This window comes from Haliaeetus albicilla, chromosome 20 (genome assembly GCF_947461875.1).
Source record: "Haliaeetus albicilla chromosome 20, bHalAlb1.1, whole genome shotgun sequence".
In the NCBI taxonomy this organism is placed as follows: Eukaryota; Metazoa; Chordata; class Aves; order Accipitriformes; family Accipitridae; genus Haliaeetus; species Haliaeetus albicilla.
In genome coordinates, this window is record NC_091502.1 from 6,745,898 (window position 1) to 6,761,086 (window position 15,189).

Here is a 15,189-nt window from a genome sequence, read left to right on the forward strand (position 1 = left end):
GCTGGCACTCTTGTTTGGGGGCTCAACTCGATTGCCTGAACGTAAGCACCCAGCGCTGCTGGAGGTGCCCTGACTGGTTCCCCCTCATCTCCAGGGGCTGCTTCTGAATGGCCCGGGCCTCCCGTAGGTCCCCTGTCGTACCTGCAAGAGGCATGGTATGCACAGATATTTTACATCCCTTAGGACATTTGAAATGGCCCCAGGTGCCTATGTTTGGGCAACAAAATTTCACCACAGATTTCTACAGGCTACAGTGACAGCTTTAACGTCTAGCTAACATACAGACACCTCCGTTGCAGACATCAAAATTTAGATGTGGGAATCTGGAGCTGAATGCCATCCTAAGAGTGACATATTACGTGGGAACAATAGCAAATAAAAGTGTAGCCTGGATCGAAGTAAATGTTCACTTTAAGTGGTTGTATTTGTAGATATACTGCTGTCAGGAAAAAGGAAAACAATTGAAATACAACAATTTAATTAATGTGCTGTCATAGGAATTTAGGTGTCCAGGTAAAATTAATTCATTTGCATCAGTATAAATAGGTAGAGCTGTTTATGTTTGCATTCTCAGAAGAAACCTAACTGAGGATGCAGCCTAAAAGACTGAGTAATCTTGATTGCTAGCATTGGCGATCCTGTGCTGTTGCTAGACTAGCAGATGTGAATTTCAGAATATCCAGAGTGGATTCAGCTTAAACCTTTAATTCTCAGAAATCTTGAAATTCCTTGAAATTTTTGATGAACACTTAGAATGTATCAGTCAGTCCGTGACATTTTGGTTTTCATCCTATATGAAGTGCCCTGTATATCTCTACTCATGTCTGTAGATGTTACCAATAATAATTGTGTAACATAAACCTGATTTCACTTACAAAGGATTAATCAAGAGAGGGTCATCTGAGGTCAGTGGTGCTGCACCAGTATAAAGCCAGTGACAGGTGGAACAAAATTGTTTCCTTAGAATTTTTTCGCTGGTGTCAAGAATCACACTTACACTTAAGTGAGTGCAATATTGGAGCCTATAAGTTGTGTGCTGGATATTTTGTTCCTCCTTGTAAGTGGTCACTTGACCAGGTCCTGCTTGAGTAGGTCACTTAGAAGAATGTGAGGTTATCAGTCTGGTTTCCTCTGATTTTTGCTATGAGAGGATTACATTTTCTGTTTTATTAGTATTCTTCAATGCAGTTATAGATCTAAGCCTAAAAATACACATCCTTCAGCATTGTTTATTGCACAGCAGAGATTCATCTGGCTGTCATTTGGATCACCGCTGTAGGTGGAGTGCTGCAGAAGGATAGCAGTCCTCTCTTTGCAAATATTATTGCTCAAGATAAGGGTGTAAAAAGCAGATTGGAAGATGACGTGTGACGTGTCCTTCCCTCAGTCTAAAAGTACAGGATCATGGGATGAACTTCACCTGACTGGTTATGCAGAGTGTGCTCACTTATGTAGCTCTTATGGACAAGACTTTGCAAAACAAAAACATAAAATGACTCTCATGAGCTCTTTTCTCAGTCACTGCATATGTGGAGACACTCTACCTGTGTCCGATTCTGAGGTAAGAACCTTATTTAACCTGTGATTTTGCTGCTTTGACCTTAGAGGGGCTGTGTTTAAGGGACAGCTTTGCTGAAGCTGTGTCAGTGCACAGGCCAGGGAGTCACTCTCTACTGAATTGCTTATACTATTGAAACTGGTCCTGAGCTAAAATCTGCAGAGAAGCTGAAGCATGCTTGAGTGACAGGTGTGACACCATAGAAATCAGAATTTATGCAAGTGCTCTATTTAGAATAAATTTCATGCTGTAAGTGAACTAATTGAATGTAGAGCGATGGATGACATTGATCATTTTTCATACCTTAATTGCAGTGATCATGTTAAAATGCTGACTGTTTAATAACTCTGCCTACTAGCTAAAGTGCTTTCATACAGTGAAATTTATCTTAAGCTGTCTTTCAAACAAAAAGTGAAATCTGCCTGCTGTATCAGGTGGCCTTCTAAAAAAAGCTCATCGGAGTTGTACTGGCCTGGTTGAAAATGGTAGGTGGAGAAGAAGGTGACAGAAGATAAGTCCTCTTTCACAGGCATCATTGTAAAAGGCTGATTCTGGGCTGCATGTTTGCTTTGAATATGCAGTACCTGAAATGCCTTCCCCTGGTCTGAAACAGATGAACAAAATGTAGCCAGGCAGACAAAATGATGCCTCTCTTTTTTGGAATACTTATTAGCTTTGAACATCCTCAGAAATGTACTTGGGTAGTCTGAAGATACCCTAATAAAGAAGTAGGCTGATTTTTTTACAAAAAAAAGGCAGAATTAGCTCATAATTTTTATGAGAACTTGGGGCAGGGTTCACTTGCTCAGCAGTGGTTTGGAGTTTGTCATTCATTCCATCAGGCGTTCATGCCAGCTGCCACCCAGCCCAGAAATACCCATCTTCCTTTCTCTGTTTCTTTTCTGTTCTTATAGAGGAGCCAGGAAAAGCCAAGGAAATGCTGAGAATTTGGAAATTTGAGGGAAATGTGAATATAAATTTTTATGCACAGTATTTTTTCTCAAAAACTGTAGGGATTTTGTTAGAAAAGTTTACAGCAGTATTACTCCAAATGCATTGAAATCCTTAAAAATGATCTCTCTAACAAGTATTTCAGTTAAGGTTATTTTATTTCCAAACTTGCAGTACCAGTGCAATTATGATACCTATAGGCATTAACCTCCCTGAGCCAGATGTGCTGTTACATAGGAACAACATGCTCATTACCTAAGCTTCCTCTCTAAAAACATCAGTTTTTCCTGTATTTGTGTTACAATGTATCTCTGGCCCTAGCCTGTATGACTATAACCTTGGTGAGCATCTAGAAAATTAGCTTCTCCCTTCCAGACTGGATGAGCTCGCTTACCCAATTCGCGCACGGCTGCACAATCTCTAGATCTGACCCAAGCGAGAGCGCAGGAGTGAGCGGTAGGAGGGAGTGCGGCTGCCTGGGTTGGTATCGGCTGACTGGGATCAGCAAGCAGTCAAACTGCTTGCTTTTTCATTACTGGGTAAAGGTAAAGCAGAGGAATATCATAGAATGGTTTGGGTTGGAAGGGACCTTAAAGATCATCTAGTTCAACCCCCCCCCCCCACAGGCAGGGACACCTTCCACTGGACCAGGTTGCTCAAAGCCCCATCCAACCTGGACTTGGACACTGCCAGGGATGGGGCATCCACAACTGCTCTGGGCAACCTGTTCCAGCGTCCCACCACCCTTATCATAAAGAATTTCTTCTTGTATCTAATCTAAATCTACCCTCTTCCAGTTTAAAATTGTTCCCCCTTGTCCTGTCACTCCAGGCCTTGGTAAAAAGTCCAGAAACATAGCGTGCTGGTTCAACTGTTTTTACTGGTGTTATATGTAACATCCTACTGGTGCACAGGAACAAGTCCTGTGAATGCCAGGGCTGTCTTTCCCAAGACATCATTCAGTGAATTCAGTGTTTATGATAGGGCCTGTCTGTGTGCTGAGGTAATAGGTGAGTTTTTAGCGTTATTAGTCATGTTTGCCTAAGAGGTGCTGATGGTTGGGTGTTAACCTTACTCAGCACCAGCACCGCGATGTCTTTCCTTTGCAAGGTTACTCTCTTCCTGAATTGTCAGTTGCGTTTGTTGTATTTATGATAAGTCTTTCTTTTTAGCAATGTTAAATTGATCTGCCATATGAAAAACTCACAAATGATTAACTGTCAGAAAATTTTGTGGCTTATTTGACTTGTTCACATTTAAAAAGGTTGTTTCCGATGATCACTGGAAGAGGTCCCCATCCCAGGATGAAGAAAAGGCAGACACACAAAAGGTCACACCCAGGAGATGGGGCTCTGGAAAAAGATCTCGCCCCAGACCTCTCTCAGACTATGGCCAAATGTCGATCAGAAGTTTTTCTATACCAGAAGATGCAGTTGCGGTGGAGTCTCAGAAGACAGACTGCACGGATGGAGAAAATCAGCCAGGACTGGCTTCCGTCGGGTCTGTGATCCAAAGCAATACAGTGGGCTACCACAGAGGGCGAAAAAGAAGACCCATCTCCGTAATAGGTGGGGTCAGTTTCTATGGAAGTGGTCCGGCAGAAGAGATGGAAGTTCTGCTGACACAAGTAAGATAAGAGATGTGCTCTCTGCAAACTGCAAAAGACCCTTTCACTTCCTTGTCTCTATCTTCAGCCTAGAAAATAGAATGGATGCTTCCTTCTCTTCCTTCCCTTTTGTCAAGCTGACATTGTATACTTACAATTCTGCTTTCCTGGTCACTAATTACTTTGTCTTCTTGTTAAGAAACAAAACAGCATGGAATAAAACTGATACTGACTTTGGGGTAATCTTTTCTGTATTGTAAATTAACCTTATTTCTTTCTTGGAATGGTCTTTATGTCTCATATTGGTATATAAGAGCTCATTTGTGTGTAATACAGCTATGTGTTTAGTCTCCTTACAGGGTGTAGGGCCTGAGGAACAGAGGAGTACAAACAAATATGATAATAACACAATATTTATTGATCATTTCAAATTCTCCTAAACCAGGTCTGTTCAAAACCTGTGCCATTAGCTGTGGTGTTCAAAATCTTGGTATTGGCATATCAAGGATACTTTAATAAAGACATTGCTTAAGAAAATTGGTAATAAATTGAGAAATTAATGAAACAAAGAATCTAAGAAAACTGGCAATATGAATAAAATGTCTGTTTATGTACTGCTAAATTGAACTGATGGAACGAACGTAGGAAGCCTGTAAGAAAATATCATGTGGTTGAGTTAGCACTTGAGCAGTACCTATATACTTATTTGCCATCTCTGCTAGCTTAGGTAAGACAGCAAGAAATAAAAAACTTCTGAAAGATAAAAATAGCTCCTTTTTCCCTGGAGGTAGTCCTGAGTGGGTACAATGTGTAGAGGAACTTACTGTTGTGTTGGTAGTGGTGGCCCTGTCTTGCAGCTGCTTGCAGAGCTTCAGGCTCATGGGCTTTTGTAACACTGCACTGATCAGGTGTTTTCCACTTTCCAGAAAAGCTGGAGGACTCTTACCTGCAGCAATTTGCAAGCTGATAAAGCAACAGAAAAAAGGAATAGTACTTACATCCTCAGAAAACGTGATTCTAGTGGTTATTAATGGCATTTGAATCCTCTTAATCTTTCTCGTGCCACTCGATCCTCCTGCTGGAAAGTTTAGTGGTACTCCTCGGACTGAAATCAAATGCTAAAACAATGGCAGGATTTTCAGTCTCCTGTGAAAAGCAATTTTTAACATGAACATTGTTTTTGTATATTGCACATTTTTTTCTTTATAAATCCCTGATGAAAAAATGCATCTTCAAGCAAAACTCCAACTGAAGCCAATGAATCTTTTACCCAGGCAAAGGCCATAGTTTCAAACCCTATATAATTGGGGTATTTTAAAATTAATTTTATCATTACTTAGCTTGGAGGAAAAAAAAGAAGAAAATTATTATAAATTCTAGGCCATCTTATTCAAGAATACCAGATGGATTTCAAGGGACAGTAAGTATTGGCAACCCAAATGATCCTTGCTGTACCATGGAAGTAATGTAACACTCCAACCCCTTCATTTACTGATGAAAACAAATTGATCTCTATTCAAACCTTGCTCACATCAGTTTATTAATGAAGGAACATGCATCAAGGCAGCTATTTGAGTTGACTCTTTCCATGCTCGATGCTGCTGTGAGGGCTGGCTGGGGTTCAACGGGCACATTGCTGGATCACTGTGGTGAAGACCAAAACTATGGACTGTTCCCAATGAGGCACATTTTTTACCCAAATGATGGCCTTCCCAGGCCTGCCACTGAGTAACAGCACATCCTTGTCTGTCCAGGGAAGGGATCTGGACTGAAGCCTTACAAGAAAATTTTAGTTGCCCAGAAATAAATAGCTTTGTTGCTTAATCAGCCAGTTATTTGCATATAGTAATTCCCATCACTTCTACTAGCTGTTTGATTCAGTGATAGGATCCTGGTATATTGCTAAAGCACTGAGGAAATGAGGCTTAAAAATGAGGTTGTAGTTAAATCATATTCAATACACATTGAGGTTTTTGGCAGTCATATTAGAAAGTAAATTTGTAGCTGGAATGTAAAAAAGGACTAATGAAGCAGGAATACATGTGCTAGAAGTATTTTATGTGGGGCTTTCAAAAACTGATCTTCCCATTGGTGATTTTTTTTCGTAAAAGCTTTGAAAACCCATGGGAATATTTGAAAAGTATAATGCTAACTCCTCCTTTGTTGTGTTTCGTTTTGGTCTGACAGCTTAGGTGTGAGAAAACATTTTCAAACAATACTAAATCATTGAGTTCCGAACAGGGTCTAGTCAAGAGCTAGTTCATTAAAAAACCATCCCTCATGTTTCAGATTACTTGACAGAAGGGCCTATGAACAGTAACAACTGAAAGATAAGAGAAGATCTAAAGATGAGTTTCTCTGAAGTTCATGTGCTGAGGTCTGGCTGGTTTATGTTGAATATTTATGCAAGGTCATTCAGCCTGGCTAATGTGGAGTTGTTCAGGGACGACTTAAAATTGGACTCAGTTTGCAAATAAAACGGGTAGGTTCCCTAATCATAATTAGGCAAATGAGTGATTTAATTAAAGAAAATGGCTTCTAGATAAAGTTTTGAGTAAACTTAATGTTACCTCTTTTTAATGAGGCTCCTAGGAACTTCAGAGCAGAGGATCTTTTAGACAATTATTTTTGTCTTGTAAAATATGTTTATTTTACTTAAAAGCAATACACTTATTTGAAGAAAGCAAGTGTCCCAGGAGATGAACACAACTTCCAACCATAGCATTTCTGGCCATTCTTTCACCTTGGGTTTCCCTTCAGATGTGTGTTTATAACGCCAGCTGGCATTGCGCAGGCTGTTCTCAAAGCAGTTAGATCCTGGACTGTTTGGGCACAGAGTGTTACAACATGAAAATTATAGAGCATGTCTGATCATAACAGAAGGCTAAGGAGTTTTTAATGTAGCAGAGAACTGTAAAGTAATAAAATATTTTCAGTGGTGCTGGTGGATATGGTATGCAGTGTTTAAGCAACGTGACTTCAAAGTAGGGGATTTTACTGCCCCTGTGATTAGCTGGACTATCTGAAGAAACCTTACTTCATACCTGAGTTTTATTGAGTTGGACTTGCTGGTAGCTCTACTAATACTGGATTTTCCTGTTTTCTCTGTAGCCTGTAACACGGCCACCCGTTCCAGCACACCAGGTACCCCCTTACAAAGCTGTTTCAGCCAGGTTCCGTCCGCTCACCTTTTCTCAAAGTACCCCCATCGGCCTGGACCGGGTTGGACGAAGGCGGCAGATGAGAACATCTAACGGTAAGATTGGCGAGTCCTTTTAACTCTCTAGATCTCAGCTTCGTACCCCAGCTTAGTCAGGAACTAGATTATAGTGTGGATCACAAAAGGGTGCAAACTAACTCAGTGACAAAGTAGTACCCAGCTAAGTTGCTTTGTTTTGTGAGTTTCTCATTAGTAGCTGCTGTGTTCATGTAAATCTTGTTTTTCACATCTACTGTCTGACATTTATATGGTTTATTCTTCTGTACCACTTACCCTCCTGTATTTTCCACTCTCTATTCACATACTTGCCTGAAGATAGTAATAGAATATGAAGGAAGTAAGGTCCAATATGCCTGAGTTCATACCTGAACCATAGCCACATCACACATGTATTTTTAATTTTCTGTTTGCCATGCATTCAGCTTAATTACCTAGATAGGCAAGCCCTAAATAATTAAGCAGCTTGTTTCAGAGAACTGTATGCGGTTGCAGTTGCTTACTCAGTGGTTAGTGTAGCCCAGCCAGGGTTCCGGTACATGATGGACAGGTTCTTGGAAAAGGTTGCCTTTTTGGAAGCATTACCCTTTATCAGACTCTCTGATGTGCCCTGTGTATTTTTGCTGTACTTGTTTACTATTAGCATGCATTGCTATCTTGAGTTAATAGAAAGTCATGTCTAGCATTAGTGGAACATTTCTTGGCAGGTGGAACCAGAAGAACCTGGTTTAATACCACTTGTGTTCTTTCAGACAGCTGTCAGCTTAATCTGAACAGTTATTCATGTTTCACTGGCAAGGGTCAGAAATAAAAGCAAAATTTTCACTTTATATCCTTCACTGTTAATAGTGAACAAAACACTAGTGGGAACCTTCATTCTGCCTCTCTGTGGAGAGAATAAGTAAAGGTGTCTGGATCAGGGCTTGCCATGACTGAAGTAGGAAACTTAACAAATAGCATTTTCAGCGTTTCTTTATTAAAATGATATGTATGTTTACTAGTCAGTACTTGGCTTTTATGGCTCTAAGCTAAGTTTTAGCTGCAATGATGTCCAAATTCTGCTCAAAAAATCCTCCAAGTACACATCAATTTATATAAGAATATGTTAAGACTGCATTTTCCAGTCTTCAATAGAGCATGATAGTTTTCTTCAGAAAGTGCTCTCCAAGGAACAGACTTGAGAATTTCTAACTATAGCAATGAGATATATTATATATATTATATTAGTATTTTCCTTTTAATTTATATTGTAGTAAAATATTGGGAAATACTTTAAAGCCCATGTCTGGATTGTGTCCTTGCTGTCTCAGTACACTTAATAATCCAGATTAGACATCAAGGTAAATTAGACATCTAATGCTGTGACCCTTGCTGAGATTACATGGTATCTCAGTGCCTGATTCCAGAAGGACTACTCACAGAATAACAGGTTTGCCATGAGCTAGTTTTCAAAAAAAGAGACTCTAAGTATCACAAAGTAGGAATTATTTTTCTATTTTTAGTTATCCTTTCCATTTCATGTTTGGAAACCATATGAAATAATATTAGTTACCTAGGCAACTGCCTGAGAGTAGTATATTTCCAGGTATTTAGCTTTTAATAACTGGTCTCCTAAACATAAGCATCAGGATGACAAATACACAAAGCAAGATTTCTGCCACTTCTCAAGAAAGTGAAGCCAAAGCAATACTGATTATGCTAGATGTGACTTTTATGACTCATTACAATAAACATAGAAGCTGAGCAGGAAAAACTTCTGAAATCAAAGCCCTGAAGGCAAGTAAGGAATATAACGGACTTCGCAGTTTGAGAGCAGTTGCAAAGATCTATTAAGTAGCTGCAGCAGAAAATAAAAAAATGACGAGTGTCACACATTCTGATCTTTTTCCTTTTTTGCTTAAATTCACAAGGCATTTCCTTGTCTTTGAACATGTGAGAGTTTTTTGTTTGCTCATGTACAGTGAAATTTGATAGCACAAAAGCCCTTTATTATAGAAAGAAATTCTAAACCCAAGCACTGAAAACCAGTGGCATCTTATTTTAGTTACTTGCTAAAGCCTAATACATTGCATATCTACTTCTGTAACAATGAGAGATAGAATTGGAGATGTAAATTTTTAGAAAAAACAGTTGTCACAAGACAGTAAATCATCATACTGTAGGAGACAGACTAACAAGCAGCCAACACGCAAGTGAAACTTCCCTTGAGACTTACATTGCTACTCTTGTGCTTAAAGGATTACAAGTTTTAAATTATATTAAAGACGTTACCTATTTATCACAGTACAGCAATTTTTATAAGTATCTTAAAAACTAACCCATCTTTCTTGCATATTGTGGTGTGGGATTTGAATTTGGCTGAATTAATTGGTGAACTCCTTTGGATAAGCTGAGCTCTGAGTAGGTGGGGTGGGATTCAACTCAAGTTTAAGTCACCTAAATTTAGTCTAAATGTAGGTACCTATGTAAGAGTTAAACATTAGAACACCAGTTACAGGCAGTGGAGGACTAGGGCTTCATTCAGTTACCCACCCCAGGGTCCAGTGCTGTGGGGGGTACCTGAGCACCTACCTGGAGCTGGCAGATATGACAGAGGAGGCCAGCAGGATATCCAAAATACTTAAAATGGCACGAAGTATGTACGTTTAAACAACTGATCTGAGGCCTTAGCCATTGCAGTCAATGAAGGTTAGAGCAGGAGCTGCCTTTGGGTGAGGTGGATTGCTCTCTCAGCTGTTTTAATTGTGACCAATACCTGCTGATTTAGATGGTTCGTTCAAATGTGGATTCCAGCATTTAGATTAATAAATCTAAATGTCTTTAATTCACATAGTATCCTGTCCTGGACATTTGCCTACAATGTTAAACTACTGTCAAGCTTTTCCCAGTTCATCAAGGTTGGGTAACCGAGGAGGTTTCAGCCGGTGTGGAGCACAGCTCGGGAACTGAAGTGCAAACAAACTGGCTGTTGGGAGAGGAGATTTTCAGGTTCTCCATCCCTATCACCAATGAAATACTCAAACCCCACCCCCAGAACAAACAGAAGTTAGTAATCACTCCCCGAGAGAAAACAGTTCTCTGCTTGCTACCATCTCCTCGCTACCCTATCTTTGCTCCCCCACCCCACAAGAGTGAGGATGTAAGTAGGACAATATGCAGGAAACACAAATTCCCAGGTTACTAGACTGAGTGCTGTATTTGTCACGGACAGGACCTGAAGGGGCACCATGAAATCCACTACTGCAGGCTAAAGCAGTCCCAGTGTTGCTGGGCGCAGAAAAGCCTCTGAACTGGAGGATGATGGCTATGGGATACTTTGAAGGATGGCGCTTGTACCTGATTGGAAAAGATAAAAAACTCTGCTGGTGGGTAATGGGATTTAGTTGCATAGATAGCTGGGCTAGATGATGCAAACAGGACCTAGCGGCGTGTTGGGAGCAGCTGGTGCATCAGGTGAAACACCCAGGCAGTCCTCGGGGCTGCGGAGGGGAGGTGGTACCTGTGGGGCAGGTGGGTGCCAGGGAGAGTGCGGTGGGCAGGAGGCAAGCGCTGGAGGCAAAACTGAGGCTGTCAGGTAGAAGCTAAAAGACCAGGAGCCCAACGGTAAAATGTCCAAAGTGCTGCCAATGCCACGCTCGGTGTCAGACAGAGAGGCCTTTTTACCCCCAGGCACCTTCATCCAGAAAGTTGGACTAAAAAGAGGGAGATTTAGGGCAAAGCTGGCAAGGAGTAATAATACACGGTGTAGGGCAGCACATCCTTTACAGGCGATGTCAGTGATCACTGCATCCTCAAATGGAGGGTGGAGAAGAAGCTGACAAAACTCAGGCAAGAAATAGTCAGGAACAGTTGGACAAATGTTGTTTAAAGAGGATTTAGAAAAACAGGCAACCCTGCCAGTAATAGTGAACGTTTAAAAAGTAAGATGGAGAAGTAAACATATTTTTAAAGACGCTAGATGGCATATGTCAGAAACTTGGTTGAAGGAAGATAACCAGTGGAGCATAACCAGTATATCACCACTGTGAAAGCTGTATAGGAATAACAGAAAAGATTGTACCAGTGAAAGAGGGTCTCTATGTATTAAAAGCTAAGAGCCAAATCAGATAAACAAATTGACTGTATCATCAAGTGTCACAGGATCTGTAGTCTGGAATGCCATGCCTAAACAGGAAAAAGTACAGTGACGGGATTAAATTATGAGCCACCTGAGATCACCAGGTTGATGAAAGTAAATGTGACAAACCAAGGAAACCAGAGAAGTTTCAAGGGCAGCAAGCACAGTCCTAAAGGAGACTTAAATTGCTGTCGTGTGGGTTAAGTGTTGTGATGGGGCACAGTGCTACATTTCTAGGTGTACCATAAATAACTATTCAGTGCAGCTCATCAGGAGACCTACGGGAAGTGAAACAATCCTTGAACCATTCCTGAGATGTGTGCAGGATCACACATAAAAGCTACTCTGTAAGGGTGGGATGTGTCTCATCTGACTGTAGAGACTTGTAAGCTAAGCTAGGTGACCTTGACTGGAAGAAACAGGTAATTTAGGGTGTTGTTCATTAACCAAATACAGACAGATAACGAATCTTGTCCTCTGTGTCCATAATGCACTCTGAGCCAATATCCTTGCAGGGGTGAGAAGAGTAAAAAAAATCCAATACAGTATGTGTTTTAATTTAAAAGAGGGAAAGTAAATAAAAGTGAGAAGTCATTCATGTAACAAAGGAATTTAAAGGAGCAGAAAAAGGTGTTGAATGCTTGCAGGCAGCACGGAGAGTGTTCAAGGACAGCATATTAGATACTTAGAGCAAATTCATGTCACCTGTCAAAACAGACTTTGGAAACACCAGAAGAGGGTTCTGTCAGTAAACACAGGGGAAAAGAATCTATCAGAAGAAGAAGAAGAAGAAAAGGCATCCTTCAGTTTGTTGAATTGTAACCAAATAGAAAAAAAATACCTCTAGCAATTTTGATGTAAAGCTACAGGAATGCAGAAACAATTTGCTAAAGATATGAAAAGTACATCGTTTTTAAAAACTATGAGAACCCTGTAGACTACCAGACAGTTTGTAGGCCTTGTAAGTGACTGAGAAATAAAACCTGAGCTCAAATTAGATAAGGATCTGTCTCAAAATCTCAAGTAAAAGTTTTAGAGTAACTAAATGAATAGCAGCAAATTGCCAGAACCAAGATTCTAAAGGGATTTAAGAACAAAATTGCTGAGCTACTGCCTCAGCATGGAATTTGTTCCTCAAAAATTGCCTCCGGTACAAGGAAGATGGCAGCGATGGAATAACCATTTATAAAGAAGTAATGGGAGGGATCCAGTGAGCAGTAGACCAGTGAGTCTGACATAATAGTACGTAGAATATATAAAGAATGTATTTAGGACTATGAAACTATGACAGAGAGTAACATCAACTGTTACCACCACTGACTGGTGGACCCTTAGGATGAAGAGTCCATGTGCCCTGTGTAGAGGAAAGCTGTTGCCCACAAATGGATGAGGTTTTCTGAAAAAAATCACTGAGGATGTGACCAAGGGGATTCAATAGGTAAAGGCTGCTTGGACCTCCAAAAGGCCTCTGACAAGATCTCTTACAGGTGTCTCTTAATAGAGGCCTGGGATAAGAGGGAAGATCCTCCCATGCTTTAACAAGTGAGTAACCACTATGTAACGGCGAGGAGGAATGTGGTTGGTCTTCTTAAGGAGAGAGCTCATGAGTGGAGTCAGATGTTCAGTGTCTTCACAAATAATGTGGGGAGGGAGGTATAGAATGAAATGACAATTCTTGCTTGTGTGCTAGATTATTCACGGTAGCAAAAGCACAAGCTGCTTGAACAGGGTTGCAGAAGGATTTCACAGTACGCAGACAAAATGCGCTGCGCTGGTGGCAGGTGAATTCAGTGTTGATAGAGGCACGTGGAGGAACATGAGCCTGGTATGCTTGCAGAAGAACGGACTTTGAGCTGGATATTGCCATTCAGGAAGAGATCTTGCAATCCTAACAGATAATTAAAGTGTCAGTTCAGTGCATAGTAACAGTCAAAACAGTAAATAAAAGGGCAGGAATTTGTAGGAAGGGAATAGAGAACAAAACAGAAGGCCCAATTGTGCCACTGGTGTGGTGTGTGGGGGCCATCTCCTTGTTCCTTTCCACTTCAAAAGGCATTTTTTACAGGGGACGATACAGAGAAAGGCAAAAGGACAAGAAAACCTACTCAGTGTCTCTGTGTGAGGAATGATTAATGCGGCTAGGGCTCTGCAACTTGGAAAAAAGGACAATAGGGGAATAAAAGACTGATTGGCAGAGGAGAAAAGAACAGATAATAGTTATTGTTTACAATACTGTGAGAACTAAAGGGCACCAAATGAAATCATCAGATAGCAAGTTCAAAATAAAAGATAGTTTTCACACTCTTGCTACACATGATATTTCACATCCAAAAGTCTACAGAAATCCAGAAAGTGGTTTGAAAAATTCAGTTCATTAAACACAAAGATACCACTTCTGCCTCAGGAAGGATCTGACTCTAATCTGCAGGTAGCTGGAATTTAGGAAAGTACATCAGAAAATGCCATTACATGCCTCGTCTATTTTTATGTTCTTCCCTGGGCATCTGCTACTGGCTGCTGTCAGAGCGGGACGGGTGGGGGCACCTTTAGTCTGCCCCAGGGTGTAGGGTCCTATGATTCCAGAGGGTTATCTAGAACTGGATTTTCTTGAGGCGGGTAAACTAGCTTTTATTTTTAGTATTTTAGTCTGTGCTACCCACAGCCTTTCCAGAGTGCCCTGCGCAGTGGGTAAGCCAGCTCGGCGTGCGTTTGGAGAGGGTCCCTGCGGACTGACGCTACAAAGGACAGCCTGCGCCTCCTGTCCCCGGCTGGTCCTGCGAGGAAACCAACCCCCCACCAGCTCACCCCAAACGAGAACTTTTGTGGGGGTTCAGTTTGTGGCCGCACAGTTGCTAGACGTGCCGGTGCAGAGGAGGGAGAACAGTTCCCCCCACCACCTGCAGTATCCCACAGTGGCGCTGGGTTAGACGTTGGGCAAAAAGCACACAGTCCGTTCTGTTCTGCAAAAATCAAGCTGTGACTGTTTTTCAGAGATTGTTTTTAATGTGTCTTCTAGAAGAGCTGTGTGGGGTTTGATCTTGTTCTCCTTTGGCAGTTCGGCTGTTTTTCCCCTGCAGGTAGGGGTTGGACATGGCAGAGAGCTTGTGAGCCGGCTGATAAAAAAGCGTGAAACCTTTCGCTTGCAGGTCCCAGGGTCGTCAGCACTTCAGTGTCACTTCTGTTTGCTGGGTTGGTTTTTTTTAATGATTTGTGCCAAGAAAAATGTGTGGGGCTCTGTATAAACATCTTATATAACACGTAGTAGCTTGTTTTTACTGTACTATCCAATGTGTGCTTGCACCAAGAAATAATAGGGAAGTTTGGGGATTCAGAAGGGAATTCCTATCGGTCTCCTGTGCAGTGCAGCGCAGTCTGGGTTTTTGTAGGAAGATGGCATTAACATTGCAGGGCGATGTTTGGCCTTTCCTTCTCTGTCTGAGGCAGTGCTAGGGGAAACCATGTGATTTCAGTGGGTGTTGAGACGCCGCTGCGCGCAGAAATGCCTCCAGGGTTTTGTGAACACGTCCCTGGAGGAGACGGTCCCCAGTTACAGGACAGGCTCAGCTGAGCAACGCAGTCAGCAGGTAAAGAATGAGCCATAACGATTACGGAGCTTTCCAAACCATGAATATAATGCTGTGTACAAGCGCAGGCTGCGGCAGGCTTTGCGCTCTGCCGGTGGGAGCAGCTCCTGCCTTTGCTTCCCGTGCATGAACCGATCCAGCTTCACTGCAGAACGA

The 15,189-nt window shown here is 41.5% G+C and overlaps 1 protein-coding gene across 4 annotated transcripts in view; it reads left to right on the forward strand.

The window, feature by feature from the left end:
- Positions 1 to 15,189, forward strand: part of SPATA13 (spermatogenesis associated 13) — a 161,621-nt gene that overhangs the window by 125,100 nt on the left and 21,332 nt on the right. For 3 of the 4 annotated variants that reach the window (XM_069808135.1, XM_069808137.1, XM_069808136.1), the window contains exons 3-4: positions 3,774 to 4,136; positions 7,227 to 7,371. In XM_069808135.1, coding sequence (XP_069664236.1) covers positions 3,774 to 4,136; positions 7,227 to 7,371 — 508 coding nt within the window. The remainder of the gene's footprint in view (positions 1 to 3,773; positions 4,137 to 7,226; positions 7,372 to 15,189) is intronic. The other variant, XM_069808138.1, reaches the window with a different exon arrangement.